General features: G+C 42.8%; 1 protein-coding gene across 1 annotated transcript in view; it reads right to left on the reverse strand.

Annotated features, from left to right (window-relative positions):
- Positions 1-12,387: 12,387 nt before the first annotated feature.
- Positions 12,388-24,873, reverse strand: part of Galnt8 (polypeptide N-acetylgalactosaminyltransferase 8) — a 51,978-nt gene continuing 39,492 nt past the window's right edge. The window contains exons 7-11 of the mRNA XM_078015380.1: positions 23,928-24,113; positions 22,314-22,451; positions 21,709-21,804; positions 20,442-20,609; positions 12,388-13,344 (exon numbers count right to left, since the gene is read on the reverse strand). Of these exons, the coding sequence (XP_077871506.1) occupies positions 13,192-13,344; positions 20,442-20,609; positions 21,709-21,804; positions 22,314-22,451; positions 23,928-24,113 (741 nt within the window). The 3' untranslated portion in view covers positions 12,388-13,191. The remainder of the gene's footprint in view (positions 13,345-20,441; positions 20,610-21,708; positions 21,805-22,313; positions 22,452-23,927; positions 24,114-24,873) is intronic.

Genomic DNA, 24,873 nt, shown 5'->3' on the forward strand with positions numbered 1-24,873 from the left:
ATATAGTTTAATTCTAGAAATAATTTTATCTGTATAGCTAGATAGTTGGTAGACAGGCCAGTTGTTCTGTAAAACATTTTTTCTTTTCCTCCAGGACACATGGTTGGACTACATTTCCCAGCTTCCCTTGCATCTAATTGGGTGTGGCCATGCGCCTGAAGTTCTTCCCAAAGTATTATGGGTTACCTTGTGGCTTGACCCTTAAACTACACAAACCTTAATATCCTTTCTCCTTTTGGCTTAAAAGGAAGGATTCTGGGAACTACATGATGGGAAGGGACTGAGAGCCACGAGAGAGAGATCCTGAGTCCCCAAATTACAGATAGATGAGGGCTATGCTTAAATACCACCAGGCCAGGAACACCCAGGTTAGACTGTTGTGTGAACAAGACATAAGATTTTATTGAATTACACTACTAAATTTTGGGTTACAGCAGTCAGTCTACCTAACTTCTACAACCCCTACTCTATAAAATTGAGACTCCAAGAATTTATGTGATTCTCCCTAGGTTGGCTGGCTATTAAATGGCAGAGCTGAATTCATAGCCAGATCTTCTGACTGAAACCACTACTCTTGCCATCATACCACAGCTGCTTCATAATTGCTTCTGTTGCTTTCAAGGGAGCAAAAAATCTGCTGAAACAAGCAATCATTTTGTATGAGTGCGTTTACAGTTCATTGATGCTGTCCTAATTAGGACCTTAATGAAGATGGCTCTGGGGAAAAGAAACCTAATGCAGGGAGGTAATCAGGGCCAGATCCTGGACATCATATGAGAAGAGATGCTACAAAGTCACCTTTGAGCAGCCTTAGCTAAGACTGAAAGCCCACAGAGGTTGGCAACCGGGGTAGAAAATGGCTACACTACTCATTAGAAAAATGTCGATCAAATGTGACCCCTGGAAGAAAGGCAACTGTGAAAACGTAAGGAAGAACCCATATTGTGTCAGCTTTCCTCACTATAACAAATAACTCTAGACAGTCAGCGTATAAAGAGAAAACTATACTTTGGCTCACAGTTTTAGAAGTTGTAGTCCATAATCATTTGGTCCTGTTGCTTTGGGCCTGTGGTGAGACAGCACCATGGTAGGACCACATGGCAAAGCAGAACTGCACAACTAAGTAGGAGCCTGGAAACAAAAGAGAAGAGGAGCTGGGGTCACACTATTCCCTTCAAGGGCACAACTCCAGTGGCCTAAAGAACTACTACAAGTCCCTATCCCTTAAATGTTCCATCATTTCCAATACCTTCACCCAGGGGAGCAAGCCATTCACACATGATCCTTTAGGGGTCATGTAAGATACAAACTACAGCACTTGGGAAGTCATTATGCACAGGCAACATACCAACCCATGGTGACCCACTTTTCTATTTGAAAATTTTCAATTGCTTCCCAATTGCTGTAGCATTTAAAAACAACAATTAAAAACTCCTTAACTTGCACTCAAGCTCCTCCATAATCCCCACTGTTACCTATGCAGTTTCAACTCTTTTCTTTAAGAATGGCACAGAAGCTGAGGGAGAGGCATATTATGCTCCAGTAATCTGGACTATCTTCATTCTCAGGGCACACCAAGCTCCAGCTCTTTGAAAATGCTGTTTCCTCTGCATAGATCCCCATCCATAGTCCCAGCACCATATGGCTCAGGTCTGTTATCATCTCTGTTTCCTGTCTGGATTTGATGCTGTTCTCCATACCGCACAGTCCCTTCTACAATCCTACATTGCAGTGTTGATCAGAATGCATTGCATGGTTCATTCTTGCCTCCTACCAGTCTATGCAATGTGTGTATCTTACTTCCCACAACCAATCATAGCCCATGGAACACAGTAGCAGTTCAACAACTATTGTCTGGGTGCATGGAGACATGGTAGAATAAGCAGGATCCTAAAGAAAAGTCATTGATATTATGGTAGACAGAATAATAGGCTCTCCAAAAATGTCAACATTTGATTCCTGGAACTATGTTACATGCTGATCAACCGACCTTAAGACAGGGGGATGATCCTGGATTATCCAGACAAGCCCAATGTAATCACAAGGTACTAGAAGATGGAAGAGGGAGGCCAACACTCAATGTCAGGATAATGAAATGTGAGAACAATTTGATGAGCCACTATCTGCATCAAATATGGAAGAGGGTCACACAGCCAGGAAAGCAGGTAGCCTCTAAGAAGGTGTAAAAGGCAAAAGTCAAAAAAAAAAAAAAAAGAAAGAAAAAGATTCTCATGAAGAGCTTCCAGAAGGAAATATCGACCTGCCAGACTTCTGACCTCCAAAACTGTAAGATGATATATTTAATAAATAAATATAACTGCAAGATGATGGGCTCATTTAAGCCACAGGGTCATTTGTAACACATGCAGTCAAACTAATCTCGGCCCTTTTAAAGGTTCCAAAGGAGACAGCTGCTGTTCATTTGTTCACATTAACTGAATGTCTGTGTGCAAAGAGCTGTGTAAGGACCTGGATAGATTCAGGACTGCATCAGAACAAATCCTGACCTTGAGGTCTGTCTTTCCAAGGAATTGGAGTGGAGGAGGTAGAGCAGTGTTGTCTATCATTAAAAAAGAGTAGAAAAAGAAGGAAGGAGCTGTATAGAAAGGAAAGAGAACTTGAACTTGTTGCTGGAAGGTCTCTCTTGACCAACAGAAGCATAGAGAAACAGTTAAGGAGGCTACTTGTCCCTCCAGTATAAGGTGCCTTTGAAGGCAGTCCATTGTGGGCTCTGGATCAGGCTGTCTGAGGAGCCCAGAGCATCTTACATATGGAAAAGAAGCTGTCCTACCAGTGACAAATCTGCAGAAGAAATCAGGATTATGGAATTGCTAAAGTCAGAGTCACTCTTAACCAGTCTCATTATTCTACAGATGAATTATCAAGGCTAAGATAGAGGAATCTCACCCTCATTTCAAAGGCCATGTCCTTGATTCAATCTCTGTGGTGGCAGTCACCACCCGTGTCATACTTAGTGTGTTTGTGGCTGCCTAATCCCATTGGACTGTCCATTTATCAAAGGCAGAGGCTAAATCTGATCCATTCTTTTACTCCCTTTAGCAGTGACAGTAATCAAAACCTGAACATTTGTTGAATGAATGGAGATCCTAATAGGAAAAATCAGATAGACTTCCCAAATTGAGAAAAGAGAGAGAAATAGCATTTTTTCCTCAGTAAATATTTATCACACAAAAGAAAGTTCAGCTTTAACAAGTTGATTCAAAGGCTCGCTTTTTGCTTATTTCAAAAACCATATTTTCCTATTCTGCAACATTCCTGGAATCCCAAGTTGTGGTCCTCATCCAGTCCCTTACCAGTTGTGTGACCTTGTAGTGGTATGCTAATTGTTGAGAGCTTGCTTTCTTCATTGGGAAAGTGTGGATAATAGAACCTATCTTATCAGATTGTTTGGAGGATGGCAAATAATATTTGCACAGTCCCCCAATGCCTAGCACACAGTAGATGCCCAATAAATGATAAACCTTCAGAACATCCTCCTAGGTTGGGGTTCTACCCTTTGCGCTCAGCTGGGAAGTGCTGACTCCATCAATATAGAGCTGCTCTAACCTGCCAGGTTCCCTCTAGTACATGCTGCAAAAGCAGAAATCTCCATCCACCCTCCTTCTGCTTGAAGCTGCAGCCACCTCTGCTCTCCTGACAAGCTGAGGGAGTGCCCTGATCCTCTTGAAGCCTATGCCTGATAAAAGATTCACCCAGCCATTTTCTGCAGAGATAACCTAAAGTGCAGGAAACTCCTGTCTCTCGGCAGATGACTCCCCTGCATCAATATGTAGTTGAGTCACTAGTGAGGTTGGATTTTGACATAAAATGTTAAACTAAAAAGTCAAACCACTTGTCATCCCAGCAGCCAGAAGGCTGAGGCAGGAAGATCACAAGTTCCAAGCAAGCCTTAGCAACTGCGAGGTGCTATGCAACTCAGTGAGATCCTGTTTCTAAATAAAAATACAAAGTAGGGCTGGGGATATGGCTCAATGGTTGAGTGCCCCTGAGTTCAATCCTTGGTACAAAAAAAAAAAAAAGAGCTACAACTATATAAAAAGTATGCTTCTAATCTTATAAAAATGTAAATATATCCAGATACACAGGTTCAAAAGAGAAAAACAGGAAAGAAACAAATATGTAATTATTACCTCACTGTGGTAAAAGTATGCATTTTTTTGTGTTCTTATAAATCATTTTTTTTAATTTTTGGGTTTTTTTTTTTACTTTAGTTTATTTATTCATTCTTTTATTTATATATTTATTTTATGTGGTGTTGAGAATCGAACCCAGTGCCTTTTATACATGCCAGGAAAGCGCTCTACCACTGAGCCACAAACCCAGCCCTAGGCATGGTTTTTACTGGTTGGTTTTTGTGCTTATGTATTTTGGAAATGTTTAAAATTTGCATTTTGTTAAATTTACAAAGACAAATGTAAGGAGACTTGCTTGTCTGGCTATTCCTCAGAGAGAAGGCACCATGAAAAACAGTTCAGGCGGCTGCTTTGCTTACTTACAGGCCCAACTTCAGTCTCTCCTGGGGCTCACCCTGATTTCTTGCTTGGCTTTTTTTTTTTCCATCCTGCCAAATTCACTTTGGCTGTCTTTGCTCCAATTCCACATATCTGTTCACTCATAGTCACCCCCTTAGAACAGTCTCAGGGCTCTTGAACAAGAAGCAGCCATTTCTCCTCATTCACTTCCTCTAATCCCCTCTTCCTCAGGAGGCCTCCAAGGCCTGAGGCCTGAAATGGGAATTTTCTTCTACCCCCCCCTGCCAACTCCATCCCTGATTCCCCCTCGTCCCACTTTCGTTTGCGTATCATTCAACTGGATTCTGCCAAAATTTGAGATAAGAAAAATGAAAATTAGGACGGTAAGTGGGAAGAGTAAAAAAAAAAAAAAAAAGGAGGAGAGGAAACCTGTAACATTCCAAAGAAGCAGGACTAAATTTGCATAACCTTGGTGTATCTAGGCCACTCTTCCAGCAACTCCAAACTCTCCTCCGAAGGCAACACGAAGGAATTCAAGGGGTTCTCTTTTTTTTTTTTGGCCCCTGTAGTTGGAGGCAGAAAAGTGTGCATCTGAGGGTAAACAGAGTCTTCAAAGAAAAACAGTGTATCCTAAGGTCCACTCTGACAGGACCCAGCCTCAAGGCAGGCAATGATTCCCCTTTCCTGTCCCCACACCTGTGGTGAGCATATTTGCCTTGGCCTTTCCCATTCTCTGACTCATGGGTTTAATTAAACTTTCTGTCTATGTGTCTTTTAATACGCTCTTTTTATTAATAATGCCAGCTGTGGCTTTAGAACTGACTTGCACACCACCCAGACTAGAGGCCCATTTATAATCTGGAACATCAGGGGCATGATGACCGTGTTAAAGGCCTTACTTATTAAAACAACATTATAAGAGAATCCCTAATTCTGTACAAGGTTTTATTTTTCAGACCTGGGATATTTGTCTCTCTTCCTGTTGCTATTTCAGGGAAAAGAGCTGCCAAATGGAGTTTTTCCATATTGGACTTAAAAGGGGGCAGGGGCTGAAGCTGATCCTTATTTTAACATCGGTGCCAACAGCTGGCCTGAAATAAGTGTTCACAGCCAGATTTTTGAATTCCAGTAACCAGGAGCCCATTATGAAAAGACTCCTACAAATGTCTCTCCCCGAGGCCTCTGGCCAACTACAGTGGAAAGCTTTGAACTTGTCTGGAGCCAAAAAGATCTGAGATGGCATGGAGACAGACAGGGTGCTGGCCAAGAGCTCAGTGGGCTGAGCTGGTCCAAAGCGGGTCTCTCTCCACAGCTGAACTTGCCAGGGTGCTCCAGTCCAGGGCTGGGGCTGCGTTTCAGAACTGTGGCCTGTTGATTGGACCACACTGCATTTAGGGGGAGGTTGGCCAACTGGTCTACTTGCCTGAAGAGGCCCAGTCCAGACAGAGTCGCTCTCCCTTGGCTGCTCTCTTAAGAACCTCCCCTCCTGGACTTTTGGAAGCAGCCCTGGAAGCCTTTTTGCTTCACCCCAAACTCCTCTGTGAATAAACAGGATGCTTGGAAAAGCTCAAGATGGCCAGGGTTGGCTACGTTGGCTATTGACTCTCACTTGGAAAACAGCAGTGGTAGGTTCTCTGAAACTGCTTCCAGAGGCTCTGGATACTGCCCAGACATCTCAGATTGCTGGAGCCAATCACTCTTGCTTTGTATCTCTCTCTGTCTCTTTTTCTCTCTCTGAATTTGAACTGGCTACCGAAGTTCATATTGGTAGAGGTGAGACAGACAAGATGCAATTTGCTTTTTTAAAACCGTACTACTTTTATTTCTTTTTAAATTAATTTTTATTATGCATTATGATTATAATAATAGTGGGATGGGATTCAATGTGATGTGCTAATACGTGCACATAATTGAGTCTGTTTTGTTCCTTCCTCCCTTCCCTTTGTCTCCTTCCACTCCTCTTCTGGTCTCTCTTCTATTTTCATGTGGATGTTTCTTATAAGATCTTAAGATCCCTATTCCCAAAGGGATCAGAGAAAAAAGTGAGTTCTGTAAGTGGGAACCTTACTCCCTTTACAGATCTCAAGGCTGCAGTAGGACCCCAAAGAAGAATCCCCTGTTTGTGTTCATGACTGAATTTCCATTGGACAATGTGTTCATGTGTTCCCTATTGTTCCTGCTGAAAGATGCAAACAGTGGACTATCCTACTGAGGAGTGCAGCAGTGCTCCCCTGGAGCTCCGTTAATCCTACACACAAAGGCCTTAACATCAGAGGAGGAGGAGGATAAGGGAAAGCTCAGGCACAGGGAGACAGCCACCAGAGCTCTCCCACAGGGAGGGGAATAAAGATAGTGACTACCCCAGATAGAGGCCTCCTCCCATGGCTCTTTCACAGCTCGCCTGCCTGGCTAATGCCCAGGCTTAGCTATGGCCATTTTCACACAAACCCGTTCTTTGCTGCTGCCAGAGCTCCTTGAGGGTGATCTAGGGCTACAGGATCCACCCCTCCCCTTCTGTCACCCTCAGAATCTGCTACTTGTTCTAGGGCTTGCAGGTACTTTTGCTGGCCCTGCTGGTCCCCACACAGCTGCACCTCCAATCACACCCATTCTTGAGTGTCCTACAGCACCCACGCTGGCTTTGCATGGCCCACTCTGTAGTCCCCAAGCCAGTGCTTCTCAGTCCTCTCTGTCAACCTCCTCTATAGCCCAAGCCAAGCTGTGGAACTCAGGAGTGAAACATTCCAGTTCAGAAGAGCAAACAAGGTCTGGCACTACCTAGGGCCAGCCACCCCCCCTTTCTTGTGCACCTGATGCAGTATAAACAAAAGAGTCCCCATGATAGTGACAGAGTCCAAATTTAGAAAGCAGAGCATCTGTGCCTACAGTGGCTGCACCTTGGAATCAGTGGCATTTGAGGCAGACAGATTCAAACACACATTGATAACATGGCAATTACTATGCCTAAGGATGACCAACTGATGAGCTTATGACTGCTTTTCTCTTTGTATTCCTGTCCTGGTTTCTGAAAATAGTGACCTTAATCTTAAAATGCACCTGTGTCCTAATCTTGTGTTCAATTTGACATCAATGGATTCCTTCAAACTGGTAACATCTCTATGTCACTTGCAATGCTTTAAATCTCAGAAGATTATAAAGCTGTTTTCTGTTCTCCCAAATCTTCAACTGATTTTTCTTGGAATTTGGGATTTGGAAAAAGGAATTTTGTGCACATACTGGGAAGGCATTTTTATAGGGAAAGACTAGACAGGATGTGCTATAGGCCCATGGCAAGGCCCCCTCGGGCTCTGGAGGGGAGATAAGGAGATTATAAGGAATAGTAGGACTGGGGGACAAGGCCCCTGTGTGAACAGGACAGTCTCATCTCCTCCACCCAGCTTTGACTGGAAAATATATTTGAAGCAGAGCCACCAGCTCAGTTCATGAAGAACTTTTAAAGAACAAAAGAAGATCAACAAGTTATTTTTCAAAGGACAAGTCCTGACCTAGCCAGTATAATCTGTTAGAAAAGGAAAACATCAGAGAATATTGGCATAACTGCTTTCGCCAATTAAAGTTAAACTATACATATTTCTTGTCATAAATTTGACTCTTCTGCCTGGGATTTTCGTTGTTGTTTTAGGTATTTGTTTTCTACAGAGGACAATAGCTCTATGGTTATATTGAGCAATTTGGGGTTTTTTGCTTAAGGATGATAGAATTGCAAATTGCAGTCTTTTGGCGGGGTAGGTGGTAATGGGGATTGAACCCAGAGCCCTCTGCATCTTCTGCCCTTCTTATTCTTAGATAGTCTCTCTAAATTGCAAAAGATGGCCTCAAACTTGCATTTCTCCTGCCTCAGCCTCCCAAGCTGCTGGAATTACAGGCGTATACTAATGTACCTGGCTAGCCTTTTAATCCTGAAAAAAATTCACTCCTTGAAATTATATTTGCTAAAATGTTTAGAGGAGAAAAAAACTGTGATTTTGAAATTATAACTTATAGTCATGAGTTGACTTTACCCACAAATTCAGGTGATAATTAACTCACTGTGGTATTATCCACCTAACTATTTTAGGTAATCTCTATAAAAGGACTTTACAAGTTTTCTTAAATTTAGGAAATTAGCTAAAGCACATTTTACATCGTGGAAATGTATTAAAAGTACAATAAAGGGACTCTGTAAGAGATTAAAACTGCATTTAATCTCTGAATCTCCATTTGTTACGATTCAGCCCTCAGCCCTTCCTCCCGTAGGTCTCACGTGGATGAGAAGTTGTGCACCCTGAGATTGGGATATGTAAGCCTGATGGAGATGATGCAAAGACCTGAAGAAGGACAATCAGGCACATGATGGCAGTGACCCAGTCTCTAGGCCCCCTTTGGAAAAGTGACAGAATCCTGGGGTGATAGCTGCTATAATAAAGAGAATGGTAGATCCAAATTGCTTCCCTGGGGTCCCTGCTTGAAGCTGGGTTGGAAAAGAACAAAAACAGTCTCATTGTCACTTTGGTTTGGGACAGGTGGAATGAAAATAGGAGCCATGCCTTTCACTTTGGGGTCAAGAAGAGAGAGCCATATTGTAAAGTGAACTGTGGCTCCCCAAGACCTCCAGGCATAGTGTCCCCCTGCAGCCCATGAGGGAAACATGAGGCACAGGCTTCAGAAAAGCCAGAGGTAAAAGAGGATGGAGAGGAAAATGAGCATTGCAAGACACTCCAGGGATTACCACTCTCTGGGTCAGAGGGAGCGAATGGGCAGGACCACGGTTCCAGAAATCCAACTCCTAGTAACAAACACAGAAGGACTTCTCTGTGGGGATTTGGTGACCTTTGAAGTGCCAGCGTCATCAACAAGTTTAACACCTGTCAATGCTTAGATAGCGCTAACTTATGTAGAGCTCCGTCATTCTCAAAAATGAAAGGGGGTGGGGGAGAACAATGAGTGAATCAGTGAATAGGGATGATAGACTTGCAAATTGCAATCTTTTGGTGGTTACCAAGGGAACAGTTTCCTGACTGGGCTAAAGTCCATCACAGAGACAACCCTCACAAGTCCTGACCAATGAGGGCTGGAGGTAGCAGGTGACCAGAGGAACAAGTGATGGTCAGACTTTTGAGTGAAGGAAGCCATCCCACACCCTCCTCCTCATAGCTGGCCTGCTGGAGCAGAGCCTCTGGAAAGTGGGGGCCTCAGGTCTGTCTGACCATCTAACTACATATGTGAGAGAATTACAGATTTCCCCTTAAGAACAAAAGACACCAATATTGGATTAAGCTGCTATTTCTTAGATTTAAGCTGCAGTTAGTGGGAAGGGATATTTAATGTACAGGAGTCCTTCCTGATCCAAGGGGGATACATTCTAAAACTCTCAAGAGATACCTGGAACCGTATTAGACATTTTTTTCCCTATATATTCCTATGGTAAAGGTTCTTCCTTACAATAGAATGCCAATTTAATAATTGTTAAAGGGATTGTCAAATTAGGAAATCACAACTCGGCACGCACACAGTTAAAATTGTTTAAAACTAGTGGGTGATGAGAAATGGGAAAAGCATATATAGACATTTTTTTCCCTATATATTCCTATAGTAAAGTTTAATTTTAAAACTAGGCACATGAGAAATTAGCAAAACAGAAGAAGTATAACGATATAATGTTACAAAAGTTATTTCAAACTTACAAATTTTTATTTCCAGAATATTCCATTCAATACTTTTGGATCCCCATTGACCTCAGATAATTGAAACTGTAGAAAGCAAAACTGTGGATGGAGTTTTGCTTTCAACAGTTTATCTAGGTAGGCAATTTTTTGTTTGAGTTTGTTTTAAATTTAAATGTGTTTTATTTTAAAATAATGTCAGACTTACAGAAAAGTTGTGAGTACCCAGTACAAAGAATTCCTGCATACCCTCTACTATGTTCAGCCAGTTTCACTTACCTATATTTGTTTTACCATACCCTGCTTGACCTTTCATCCACATATGTAAAATCTGATCATGTCCTACCCCCAAATCCATTCAGTGATTATTTCATAAAATCAAGGACATTTTCTTATATAGCCAGTGTACAATGAAATAACACACAGTATTATTATCTCATCAACCAACCTAATTCCAATTTCAGCAATTATCTTACTGCTGTTCCTTATAACTGAAAGGGGAGAGAAATCCTTTCAGGTCCAGAACCACACATTCCATTCAGCTGCTGTGTCTCTTTCATCTCCTTTAGTCTGAAAGCCTCTCAGTACTTCTTCATCTTTCATGACTTTAACATTTTTGAAGCATACAGACTATTTCTTTTGAAGAATGTCTCTCGATTTGGGTTTAATTGAAGTTTCACAAAGATTATAAGTTCAGGCTCTGCATTTTGGGCAGGAATAACCTAGAAGTGATGCTATGTTCTTGGCACATCATATCAAGAGGCACAAGCTGTCCATTTGTCCAGCTACTGATGTTTATGTTGACTGCTCAAGTAACATGGCATATGCCAGGTTTCTCACCCATAAAATTACTATCTTTCCGCTGCTGTAATGGATAAATATCTTCTGGGAAGTTACTTTAATTATATATTTTTGTGTACATACATTTGTGGTGTATGCTTTTCCCATTTCTCATCACCCAATAGTTTTAACATCCTTTGGTGAGTCTTGCCTGAAACAATTTTAACTGTGTGCGTGCCAAGTTGTGATTTCCTAATCTCATAATCCTTTTAACAATTACTAATTGGCATTCTATTATAAGGAAGAACTTTCCCTACTCCTCATTCATTCTTTTATTCATTTGAAAGAACTCATGTATTCTTATCTTATTCTTTGGCTATTGTGATCAACATTAATTTTAATGTTCAAATTGTCCCATATTTAGCCAGTGGAACCCCTTTCAACTTGGTTACTGTGGGTTGTAACATATCCTACCATTCTTTGAGAAGTTCCTTTCTTTCAACACAGGAAGATATTAGAGCCAGAGCCTTAAAATTATTTTCCTAAGGAGTCCTAATTCTAAATATTTAGAAACGAAGGTCTGAATGTCGAATGCTAAGTATGCTCGGTTATGTGTGTAAGTGCAGAGAAGTGTTCATCTAAAGTACAGATATATGGCTAGATTCGCTTACTTTTGTTTATAATCCATTTTTTGTTTCTATATTTGATTTTTATGTATTTTTTATTTTGAACATATGAAACATGATTCTAAATGTCAAATCCACAGGGAAAAAAAATCTACTTATGAGAATGCCACTCCTCCCGCATCTCTTCTATCCTGTTCCCTAGTCCTTGGCACCCTGTTCCCAACCACCACCATCCATTGTAACAATCTCAATAGTTTCTGGTTTATCCTTCTCAGGTTTTATTTTGCAGAAAAGAACAGACACATGTATATTTTCTCCTTATTTTCTACCTAAAGGATACATACTTATAGATGCTAGTTTTCTTTTTTCACTGAGCAAAATATACACGTAATCACTCCATATCAGTTCAGAGAGATGCTCCTGGTCCTTTTTACAGCCACCTAATACCCCACTGTGTGGATTTATTTAGCACCCTCTGAAGTTTGGGTACACAGTTTACCTCCAACATGTTTCACTTTACACCAGTACTGCAAAGAATTAGATATTGCCAAGTACCAACTGAGATTGTGCCATTTTACGTCCTCCCATCAACACGAGACTGCCAGTCTCCACATTCCTCCCATGGAATGTGCTGTTGTGTTTTTTGTTTTGTTTACTTTTGCCAATTTAAATGAAAAATTATCTCAGTTCACTTTTAATCTTCATTTCTCTGTGAAGGAGGTCAAATGTCTTTTTATATATGTAAACCTAGTGTGTCTTTTGCCTGCTTTTCTATTGTGTGCATGTTTTTTTTTTTTGAGAGAGAGAGACAGAGAGAGAGAGAGAGAATTTTTTAATATTTATTTTTTAGTTTTCAGTAGACACAACATCTTCATTTCATTTTATGAACAGATTCACAAGGAATTGGATTTTTCTACCATTTTCTGTGAACTAGCCCTTGAAAAGCTATGACTGGGTGAGATTCTTTCCCTCCTCTTCTTAGCCTCTGCAATCTCTTTTTCATGGGAGAGACTGGTAATTCCAATAAAGCTGCCATGGGGTAGGGGGCACACAAATGGAGGAATTTGTTAAAGTGACTGGTCTACTTGTTGTATCTTTCAGAACAGTCCAGAAAGGAGAGGGAGGTCATGCCACCTGGATGGTGATCACACTGCCACTGGCATGAGGAGGACCCAGCCTCTCACGTGGAACGGTCTGGGGAGTCTCTGAGCAGCTGAGCGGGGGAGGAGGTGTGGGACAGGTGGCGATAGTAGCTGTTGGAATGAAGGCTAAACAGCGTTGGTGGAAGTCAGAGATAAACTTCCATCTTCCTCCTCCACTTTCCACAGAACAAGCAGATGAGACAGGCTATTTCAAGGAGTTTCCAAGAATGGCATTTGATAGATATCACGATCTTCCAAGGGAAGCTGGGCACAAGGCATCAGTTTCTGCTCCGGTCCTCAGCCATGGTGCCCTGACAAGTGCACAGGACTCCACGTCCTGGGTCTTGCACGCTGAGATCACAGTAAACACACACACACACACACACACACACTTCCTTTCCTTCACCCTCTCCCACATTGCGCAGCATTGGGGGTAGATGCCATTCCAGTTGTGAGAATTGGTGTCCCAAATTCAGACTCTGCATCCTCACTGGACATCCGTCTGATCCCAGTTTCTGATGACGTACTGAATTTCCCATGTTTGCATGGTACACTTCTGCAGCACAAGCATGTAGGCACCAGAAGAGTGCTTCCTGATCTCCAGACACCGTTTGGTGTCCCTGTTTATGACGGCTCTTCCCTGGGTGGGAGGAGGGAGAGTCAAGGTGATAGCAATAGCACAGCATCCCACTGGGCCTGCTCTCTGCGCTGAGGTCTGCCAGGGTCCCTGGATCCTTTGCAAGTTCCCCAGCGAGAATGAGAAGCAATGTGTGGAATTCAACCCCCCAGTGCTTCCTGCACCAGCCCCGCAGCCAGCTAAGCCCACAGTGCTGAGTTCATAAGCACCATGGGCTTCCCTGGAGACTGAAGCAGCAGTCCAACGCTGACTGGCCTAACACCATGACATCTTGTTTTCAAATTTGTCCCTCTTTTCTGTCTCTCCAGACCTGAGCCCATGGAACCCCTCGGGCTCGCCCTTCCCTTGCCTTCCTCTCCCTCCTCAGCAGGGATCCGTCAAGGACCTGGGGCAGAAGCCACTTGGGAGGAACTCAATTTACCTTCTCCACCATTCTGGGTGGCAACTTCCTGCCTCTTGTCATGGGGGCTTCAACAGAGTTCACTACTGGGAACACTGTGGGCATCAGTGCTCAACAGTCAGGATTGATTCCCTCATATACAAACCAGGTGACCTTGGGCACCTAACCTCCCCAAGTCTCCATTTCTTCCTCTGTAAAATAGGTTTTGAGTAAATTTTAAAGTTTAAAATTTGTGTTAATATTAATTGAGCATCTGGTGCTTGACACATGAAAGATGCACAATGAATCTGAGACCATCTTGGCCCTGTCCCTTCTCATAGGGAAAGAGGAAGAAGGGTCCTCCTCCTTGTTCCTATGTTTTCCCTCTGACCCCCCACCCCTCGCCCCACCTCTTTCTGAACTCCACATCTCAGCACTTGGCAATCTTGCCATCTGTCCAAGCTGAGCCTGCATCTGCTCCTAACCCTCTCACCCCCACACCCCTCTCACCCCCATGCCCCTCTCCAATCTTTGCTAGAATCACTCCCTAGTCTGTGTTAGTTCCTGGGTCAGGGGCTTCTTCCTTTATTCACCACCTTCTGCTACCATCGTCAGAGTTCATGCATTCGATGAGGTTGGGTGAGTCACCTGATCTCACTGTCCCTCAGATACTCGGTCACCAGGGCTTTCAAGAGCAAGGGCTGCAGCTCTAAGATCTCCAAACCTCTGCCTCCCTGCTTCTCACCTCTCACAATCACAAACTGCCCCCAACAACCCCTGGTCCCCCCAAACCATCTGACCTATACTCCCTAGGTGCCCCACCCCATCCTCCACCCCCCATTCTCAGGGCCTTCATCCAGTGTCGGTCGGCCACGCAGGGTTCCTCTCCAGGTTCTGGAACTTCTCCACCACCCGCCACTCCCTGCTCTCAGCCCCTGACCACGGAGGGCTCCTGGACAGAGTCCACCCACCTGGCTCAACAAGGCATCTACAGCAGCCTGGCCTCAGGCTTGGCTTGCCCCTCTGTGTCACTCTTCTAGGCCTTTACAGCACATTCTGTCCCTGGATCCCCACCCCGACACTTTCAGCAAATGTCAAGAAGATCACACCTCATTTATATCTTCACCTGAAAACCACCAGTGGTCCACAGGGTGCTGCCTCATGGATCATCTCAAAGGAGCTGCCTGTCCCTGTCTCGCCAGTCAGTAGCCTGTTTGTGCTCTGAATCAGCCACCCTTGATGCTAGCCATCATTCTTCCAGTCTAACACCCTTATTTTATTTCTCCCTCTCTGCACATTTGTTTTCTACTAGCTTTAAAGATGTCATAATGTTAGAAGAAAGGGAGGACCACAAACCCAAAGCTCTCCTGCTTGACTAATATTTAGTGGTTTTGCCCCTTTAAAAAAATAAAAGTCATCAGACTAGAGTGAGACATGCATGCCTATGTTTATAGCAGCACAATTCACAATAGCCAAACGATGGAACCAGCGTAGGTATCTACCAATGGATAAAGAAAATGTGCTATATACACACAATGGAGACTTATTCAGCCATTAAGAAGAATGAAATTCTGTCATTTGCAAGAAAGTGGATAGAACTTGAGAACACCATGTTAAGCTAAATAAATGAAACTCAGAAAGCCAAGGGCCATATATTGTCTCTCCTATGTGGAAGCTAAAGAGGAAAAAGGAACAAAAAACATTGGGTGGGGGAGTCTCATGAAAAAGAGAGATCAGGAGTAGAGGAAAGGGACCACAGGGAGGGAAAGGGGAACTACTAGGGAGTGATATTGGCCAAATTCCATTGTTACATTGTATGCATGTAGGAATACATAACAAGTCCCACCATTTCATACAACCATAATGCACCAATAAAAAACATGAAAAAAAGGAGAATCAAATACCTAAGCAACCAGGAAGTAACACACAGTGGTAAGATTCTCTGCTTCAGTGCTGCACAATTACTATGCTGTGTAATCTTGGGGAAACGGTTTGACTTTTCTGGGCCATAGTTTCTTCATGGTTCAGACAGAGCTAATAGTAACACTTCTCTTATAAAAGACCTTTGTCTTACAAGGACTAAATTAGATAATGTTTAACCCAATGCCTGGCTTATAACATACACTCAATAAGTCTTGGCTATTATACTGTGATGTTTTAAACAAACTCAGTGGCCTATTTTCTATTTTCTCTCGACTTCCATGTGACTTGGGCTCTGATAGCACTCCCTACAGCACCTGGCTTCTTTTAATTGTGTTCATCTGGATCTTATGCACTTTTGCTCTTGTGTTTATTTAGGAACAGTGCGGCCAGAATTTTTAACGGATTTCTGTTTTTGTTTCATTTTCACTTTTACAAAAGGAATATATGCTTATTTTAATGGGAAAATGATATTTTTTAAAATTAGAACCACTCATGATGATTTAACACTGTACTTACGGTTTTTATATATGGTTTTTACTTCTTTTAAATTAATATTATGTATATTTCCTCCTTTCATCATTTTTAAATAACTTTTAGAATATCATTTGAATAGCTATATGATATTCACTTAAGCAATGAGCAAAAATCCCTACCACTACTGGGTATTTCATTTTTCCTAACATTTTGCTTTGAAATATCAGGATATAGTCTACATTCATCATGGCCTTCAGTTTATATTATTTCTTAAGATATTATCCTGAAAACTAATCAGTTCCTTTAAAAAGGGTCATAGTTAGTTGTCGGTGTCAGAGCTCTTCCTATTGTGTTAGTCAACTTTCCATCACTATTGATAAAATACCCGAGGTAAACAACTCAACAGGAAGAAAGAATTTAGGCTCATGGTTCAGTTTCCAATTGCTTGACTCTGTTGTTTCTGGGCCTGGGATGAGGAAGAAGATCACAGCAGGGAGCACGTGGTGGAGGGAAGCTGCTCACCTTACAGTGGTCAGAAGGCCAAGAGAGAGGAAAGTCCAGGGATAAGATATAGTCCCCAAGGTCATGCCCCAAGGACTCACTCCTTTCAACGAGGTTCCATCTCCTAAATTTCCATAATCTCCCAATAGTGCATCAAAGTATAACTTCATCAATGGCTTAATCCACTAATATAACCAGAGCCCTCATGATCTAATAACTTCCCCAAAGCCCTACCTCTGAACATTGTTGCATTGAGAACCAAGACTTCAACATAAGCCTGGGAGTGGGGGGTGCCTTTCAGATTCAAATATAACACCTGTGTGCAGGCAAATTGCTATTGGAACCTTTTTGGTTCACTCGCCCACCAGCAAGGTGTGAGCACCCACAGGGCTCTCTTTCTTAGTGGTTTCTGGAACCTTTAGGATGAGTGTTCTCCTCCTCACTACCAACTCTAGAAATCCTCTTTGTGTCGTGGGCTGTCACTCTCTCTTGACCTTCACCCAAATATCCACTGTTTCAACTGCATCACTACCGCCAATGCTAGGCTCCTCCTATCAAAGTCCATGTGGCTGTACACACCCCATCTCTGAATTAGGTCCCTTCTCAGTCACTCGATTTGGCTCCCTTGTGCTTCACAGAGAGTGTAACCTCCTCTGGTTGATTTAAAACACAGAATCATGACATTGGGAGAAAATAGAGGGATTATCTAGTCTGATCACCTTCTCAATTCCAGAAAATATTTTTAGTGACTTTTTTTTTTTCATGCTCAGGGTTTATTTTCAAGATTCCCATTCATAAACAAGAAATAATACAGAGATTCTGCTTATCCTTTACTTTGGTAACTTTTTAGTAGAATGAATGTGTAAGTTGTGCTACAAAGTAAATAGAGCACAAGAGAGCCCCAACATTCAGCCAAATATTGTTTTCATATCTAAAAGGATTTTGATTCAGATATAAAATGGATAGGAAGGACTAGATAGGAATTGACTCAAGATGAACCAAAAATTTGATAACATACCGGGAACCACCTGATCACCTCCCTCTTAACTTTTGAATTTCTTGGCATAATGGTCATAAAAAGGGTCCCAGCCTGGACATCGGAGCATCAGGCAGCCCACCCCTGGATGTGCTATGGAGCAGACCTCACACTCAGCCCAAATTTCCATTCTATCATCGGCCTCAGTCAGCTGAGAAGGCAACCTTCCAAATTTCTCTTAGGAAGACAGCTTTTCAAATATTTGGGATGCATAATTATCTCTTTTGGATAAATAGTGAGGCTGATCTGGCTACGACACATCTGTCACCACACTGACTCAGCTGATCTTGCTGGATAAGCAGATGTCCCCTTCCTCCTCTTTTCCATGCCTAGTGCATTCCTCCGAGAGCTGCATGCTCTGTTGAAGAGGACACCCTTCCCCAATAGAGGAGGACTGCTCTTTGGTCAAGGATATGTGAGTAGCTGCACTCCCCTGCTAGAACCTCCAAAAGAGCTCTTAGGAATAAATGGTATTTTTAATTCCTAGGATAGTTGGGATAAAGTATAGATACTAAGGGAATAAACAGGTAATATTTGCTAAATATTCTATGTGTATTTGCTATTTTTAAGTACTTGTTATATTTATGGAAAATTAGCATCTTACAAATTAACCTTTTGATAGCAATTTTAAAATGTGTAACAAATTAAATTTCTGATTGCATGTTGAGATTTCACTGACTTTATAAGCACTTTGGAAAACATTTAAGAGATTCAGGTTCACTAAATATAAAGTCAGATAATCAAAGTCCTTAAGAAAGTAAATTTAATGTTTTAAATTAATTTTATCAATTTAATGTATTATGTATTTTATGTAATTTAAATTTATAAAATATACTCTACAACAGTCAAATAAATTTATTAAATTGTTTTTAAAAATGCCCTATTAAAATAATTAAAACTTGCTAGGCTCAAAGTACTAAGATCATTAAAGACATCAAAAACTCACATTTAGCACACTAGGCTCACCAGATACTCAGATGTGCTGTGCTTGGTGACTACAATTGACAGAGAACTCAGCACTGTGTGAGGCAGCCTGTCCTGTTCAGAGTACCTAAGCTGCTGGGCCATCAAGAAGTCCCCCCTTTGCCATCAAGAAGTCCAGTTTGGGACTATTAGGAGAAGGTAGAACCTTTAAGAGAACGAGTCTAGCAGAAGGTCTTTAGGTGATTGAGGATGTGCCTTCAAGGGGGACTGCAAGACCCCAGTCTCTTCCTCTTTCTCTTTTGCTTCTTGACTTATGATATAAGTGAGGTCTACTTTACCACATGCTCCCACCCTGATGCATCACTACAGACCCAAATCAACTGGACCAATCAATCATGGACTGGAATCTTCAAAAGTGTGACTCAGACTCAACCTCTCTTTATACGTTGGTTATCTCAGGTACTTGATGCAAATGACAGAACATTGACTAAGCATGCTCCTTTTCCTTAGGAAAACAGCATCTTCTTTTCTCTAAGCTCAGCTCTCCTAAGTGCCAATCTTTCACTTGTTCCACAACCACTTATTGAGTGCCTGAAATGTTCCAGATGTTCTAACAGATGCTAGAGAGAAAACAACAAGCAAAATCCAGACCCTGCCCTCCAGTTCTCAGATGAGTGGTGAAAAGAAACAGGAGAGCAGGCAGGTGGAAGAGATAAGGAGACAAGGGGGGCCTGGGGGCACAGAAGAACTCAGCCTATTCCTGCAGGGTCATGGAAGCTTCCCAGAGAGAGGCCCTGTCTGAAGTCAGGGATGCACCTTGAGGTTGTTCTGGTGAAGAGGTTGGAGGAGAGGGAATGAAATCTGAAATGGGCCTAAGGTAGGGGGAGCATGCCTCTTGCTGCAGTGCCTGCAGTACCATGTCATTGTAGCTTAGATGGAGGTGACAGAGACTGGGAAGGCATTACCTCTCCTCCTCCCTCTAATTGATATTGCAGGGAGACTGGAATGAAAAACCTCTCTGAAATCATAAGGAAAGTTTTGCACATAGGTGCCTCTACATTTAAACTGCATAGCTAGCAGCAAATTGTCACAGAGATTATTGGCCTTAAAAAGATAGGACTCGCCGAAATAGATTGTCCATGATTTTTTAAAATGCAGCACTTGAAGTTTATGCAGTACCTATCACAAACCATAACCTCCTTCCAACAGGACATCACAGACTAATGAAAGTGGCCAAAGAACACTAAAATTTTTGAAGCAGCCCCAACGCGGGGCAGGTTCACACGTAGACTGTGATCAGCCAGGTCTTTCGTGTCATTGACACGTGGATTCTGCTAGATTCCCGCTATCCTGTTCTTGGCCATTTAATATTGAAGTGAAAGCCAGGACTTTTGCAGTAGTCCCTGTTGGATTTCAGCCTAGTCCTCTATACTTTGACAATCATTCAAAATAAAACTAATTGCAATGACTAATATTTATCAAAAACTCCTGTATACCAGGCACCATGCCAAATGCTTCACAATCTTCTCTCATTTAATCCTCCAGATAGGCCCACAAAGTAAATACTATTATCTTGGTTTTATAGACGAGGAAACTGAGCATCAGAGATAGTCAGAAACTTGCTAAAGATGACTAAGCCAGGATTTGAGCCCAAACTCTAGGAAGCTATGGCAGCTCCAGGACTTCTCCTCCTCATCCACCCCTGCCTTAGTCAAGAGACTCTGTGGTTCACACCTGACTCCCAGCTTCCAGTCTTTCCCTTACCTGCTGCCACAAAAATTAATGTAAAAGTGTTATCAAATCAAGTCAAACCTCTCAAACTATATTAGTAAGTACCTCCCCTTTAAAAGGCATGTGACTCACCTGTTTAAAATCCCAATGTATGTGTAGTCCACTTCGGGCTGCCGTAGAACATGGCTCTAAAGTAGGATTTTCCCCATGGCCAGGATCTGTGAGGCAGCGGTCATTAAAGTTTGCCTCTGCAATTAGTTTTCCCACGTAGAATTCCCCAGTTTGGTGGTAGTAGATGTTCTGGAAGATAGCAAGGGACCTGCCATGGGCACACTCAGCAGGGAGGCCTCAGCCGTGTAGAGGCCCAAGGACAGCTGTCGTGCCCTGGCTGCTCCGGGATCATGAATTTCCTGGCCACATGGAGTAACTGCACCCTTCCTCCCCTATGACAGTAGATTCCAGGGAGAAGGCCAGGCCTAGGGATAGGCACTTGGCCCACCCTCTTTCCTACAATGTCTCCAAAAGAATCATGGTGTGTGTGGATGAGGGAGCTGATCTTTGAAGAAAGCTTCTCCCAAAGCTTCTCAAGCTGAACTTGAGAAGCTGTCACTGTAAATCCCAGTATGAGCCTGTTGTCAAGAAGCCTTTCAAATTTCCCATCTGATAGTGCCTTGCTCGGTGAGCTTGGACAAATAGGTTGTTTTCATGCCTCAGGTTTTTCATCTCCTAAGAGGGAATGATATCTACCAGGAATACCTCAAAACCTTCCTGTAATGGCAACATGCAAAGTAAGATGACAGATTTGAATATTTTCCATTTATTAAAAAGTCCCCTGGCTGCACCCTGAACTTAGTGCCAGCCCTCTTCTATGCCACAGAGGAACTTCCATTCCACCTCTCTTTTCTTTAGCCCTCTGCTTCCTTCTTTGCAAGAGAAGAACAGGTGGCTTCACCTGTCAAATTTCTGGGATGCACAGGAGAAGGGAAGATGGTGGGACAGTGGGAAGAGAGGGAAAAAAAGGGATTAGAGGCAATTGCCAATGAAAATCTCCCCTGGAGAATGACCACAACAGAGCAAAGCCTTCTACATGTCCCTGAAACTGAGCTGTCTTGCTGTGACCTTTAGAATGAACCAGAAAGTGCTTACTTAAAGACTAGAGATATACTTCAGTGGTATAATGATTGCCTAGCATTCGGGAGGCCTTGGGTTCCATCCCCAACAACAACAACAACAAAACCTACTTAAAAGTGTATGTTTGAGTTTCACCCTTACCTGGCACCCAGAATACTCTGCTCTTGCATCCCCATCGTCTAACACCAAGTTGAAATCTGACAGAGGTTACCAGGAGCTGAGCCAAAACAGACTCACCCTGTCAGACAGGCAAGACGATGGAAGTTACCTGTGGACTGAATTCATGGCAGGGATGCATGATGGGGGTATTGCCTGGCACAGGTCCTTGATCCAGGCAGATACTCTTATCCAATGAGTTTTTCATCTGAAGGGAAAAAAACATGAATGCCGTTTTGGAAAGACAATCCCAAAGCCTCCCCAGGACCTGCATTTTCCTTAAAACACCAAGAAGCCAACAGGCAAAAGGAGCAGAAACTGGGATCCTGGCAGCCACGTGCTGAGCACTGGGAAACAAACCAGAGCTTAGGTGAGGTGCAGCTGTGCTGCCCACGTTTTGGGAACATTGCCCCCTGCAGACCCTTACATTAGACACTGAAGAACCCATCCTGCTACAGACATGAGTTGGCTAAGCATCCAACAGTGTCAGGCAAGGGCTGCAGTTTGCAAAAGGACTAGAGGCAGACAAAAGGAAAAGAAACAGGGATTGGGAAACAAGAGGAAAGGAAGTCTCTCAAGAGCAGAGCGCTGAGGAAAGCATGGGGCAGGAAGGGGACACTAGGCAGGAAAACCCTTGGCCGGGTAACCATATGGTTTGGGTTTCACTGTCTTCCACAAACAAGCATTCCAAGTCGAAATCCATTTCACAGCACGTACTCTTCCATAGCCCACAATGTTGAGGGTCGGCTTCAGGAGTAGATAAACATTTTTCAGGTACCAGTCAAAAGTTTTACATTTCAATTTCTTCCGGAGTGCAATTCTGGAAGAAATGTCTCCATAATCAATTCCAGAGTTCTGAAATAAAACACCAAGATTTCTATGCTTTGGTTCATGAGACCTTCCTGACTCCACTAATAAGTATGACCTTGCATGAAGGGACTGAGGATTTTCCTGGCAGCCTAGAGGTAACCTTGATATTTTATTTTCCAGGGAATGTAGAAAAGCAACCTTGGGGACCTCTACTGGTTTTCAAAGACATTTGCAAACTCAGCATGGAGCAGGCAGGGACACCACAGTACATTTCTCATTATGGCAAGCCGAAGCAGACTGCTCCTGTTTGAGATGATATTCACATCAAATATTCCTCACCATGGCAGAAAAGGCTTTTTAAAAGTTCTGACACCAAGATTTGGAGACTTTCTAAAAATGAATACTAATTAGGAAAAAGAAAGGCAGAAATGCAGAACACATATGAGGTATCTGCCTTCTTTCCAGAATATTCCTATGTGGTTCATTTCGAATCACCTTTGCAGAAGCTGATTTGTTTAGGGACAGTTTTCTTTATAGCTTGGTACAGTCACAATAGAGATAAAAGAGCTAAGGATATCCTGGAGGGTACCTATTTTCCCATCATACCTTGGCATACAGGGGCACCAGAAGAAATTTGTATGAACAATGAGCTAACTGTAGATTATTGGCACCTTGAGTTGTTAAAGGAATGATTTTCATGACTTTGAATCCTAAAGAAGGCTCGGGCTTCTCTGCCCATTTTTACGTTCTCCAGAAATAGTGCTCCCATAGTTTAACCTGACCCCCGACTCCACCTTGTCTTCAGACTTTTCCTCCTAGATCTGTTCCACAGTCTCCCAACCATCCTGACCCTCTGATTTCTGGAGGTTACTTTAGGATCCACTCTGATGGAAAAAGAGTCTTCCTCATCTCTCTGTGCCAAACACAGCTAACCATGCTTAAACTCAAAGCCAGCGCTTAGGGACAGAAGACAGCATATCACACCAACCTCAGGTGGCCAGGGCAAAAGATGCAGGCTCAGCCAAGGTTGTCCTCAGGTATGTGCATCTAACAAGATAAAAGGACCTCCTTTCACCACCCCATGTATCACTTGCTATGTTTATGTCCTCTTAACCCATATATGATATTCAATTTTACTCTGCAAGGACTGCCCATTATAGAAGACAGATGTAGAACACAGAATCTAAAAGCCAGATTTTCTTGCTTTGAGTCTTATGTGGTCTAATTACTGTATGTTCCTGTGTTAAACAAGTTTCTTCTAATTCTCTGTGCCTTGGCTTCCTCATCTGTGAAACATATCCCATAGGTGGTTCTGATGGTTAATGGGTCAGTATATAAAACACTATCTAGAACATGATATTGTCACACAAACGTTAAGTGTCACTATTTTTATACCTTGGGAACTTACTCTAATTCTTTATGTCACAACAGCATATTTTTTCTGTCCCTTCTCATTCTTCACTGCCACCACCACTTCCTGCTGCTAGCTTTCCCCCTGATGCTGTTCAGTCCATGACAAACCTGGAGAGGTATGTTCCAGGCCAGGTAGACCATGTGTTTGTATTCATCCATCCAGATTTCAGCCACTCGCAGAGCATTGCGCTTCATGGAAATGCTTAGATCCAACGCGTAGGGCTTGTGGTATCTCTCTAGATGAGCCACCCGGGAGCAGGGTAAGATCTCAATCTTCCCTCCACACTGCCACACCTGCAAGAGAAGGAACAATCTCCTGCAAAGACTGGGCCCTGCAGTCAATGAATTGCATGGCTTGATGACTCACAAGAAGGCCCCATTTGGGGACCATTTTTTAAAGACTCTAAGTTTGGTCTTCCTACCCCAGACTTTTTATTCAAATCGTCCGTTCTTAGAGTCTACCAGACTGCTCCCCCTCTGTTGTCAAACAGTCCTGGAACTGAACTCCTACTTCCTTCACAAAGTCCTCCTGAAAGGACAAAAGAGGCTGCCTCTGCTCCCTTATCACCAAGGAAAGTGGCCAAGTCCTGAGAGACACCATGCCCTCTCACTAGACTTAGCTTCCCATGACCCTTCTCTGTCTCAAGCCAGACACAGGGCAACAGGCAGACAGATGCTGAGGTGGCTTCTATGATTCTTCTTCTTGGTGCTCACCCTTTACCTAATCCCCTCCCCTTGAGTGTGGCCTCCCACCTTTTTCTTCCTTCCTTCCTTCCTTCCTTCCTTCCTTTTTTTATTTTTTATTTTTATTTATTTATATACTGTACCAGGAATTGAATTCAGGGATGCCTGACCACTGAGCCACATCTCCCCAGCTCTTTTTTATTTTTTATTTTGAGACAGGTTCTCACTAAGTTGCTTAGGGCTTCACTAACTTGCTGAGGCTGGCTTTGAACTTGAGATCCCCCTGCCTCAGCCTCCTGAGCTGCTAGGATTATAAACATGCACCACCACACCCAGCCTTTTTCTGTCTGATAGAACATGGTAGGGGTTA

Source organism: Ictidomys tridecemlineatus, chromosome 6, assembly GCF_052094955.1.
Source record: "Ictidomys tridecemlineatus isolate mIctTri1 chromosome 6, mIctTri1.hap1, whole genome shotgun sequence".
Lineage (NCBI taxonomy): Eukaryota > Metazoa > Chordata > Mammalia > Rodentia > Sciuridae > Ictidomys > Ictidomys tridecemlineatus.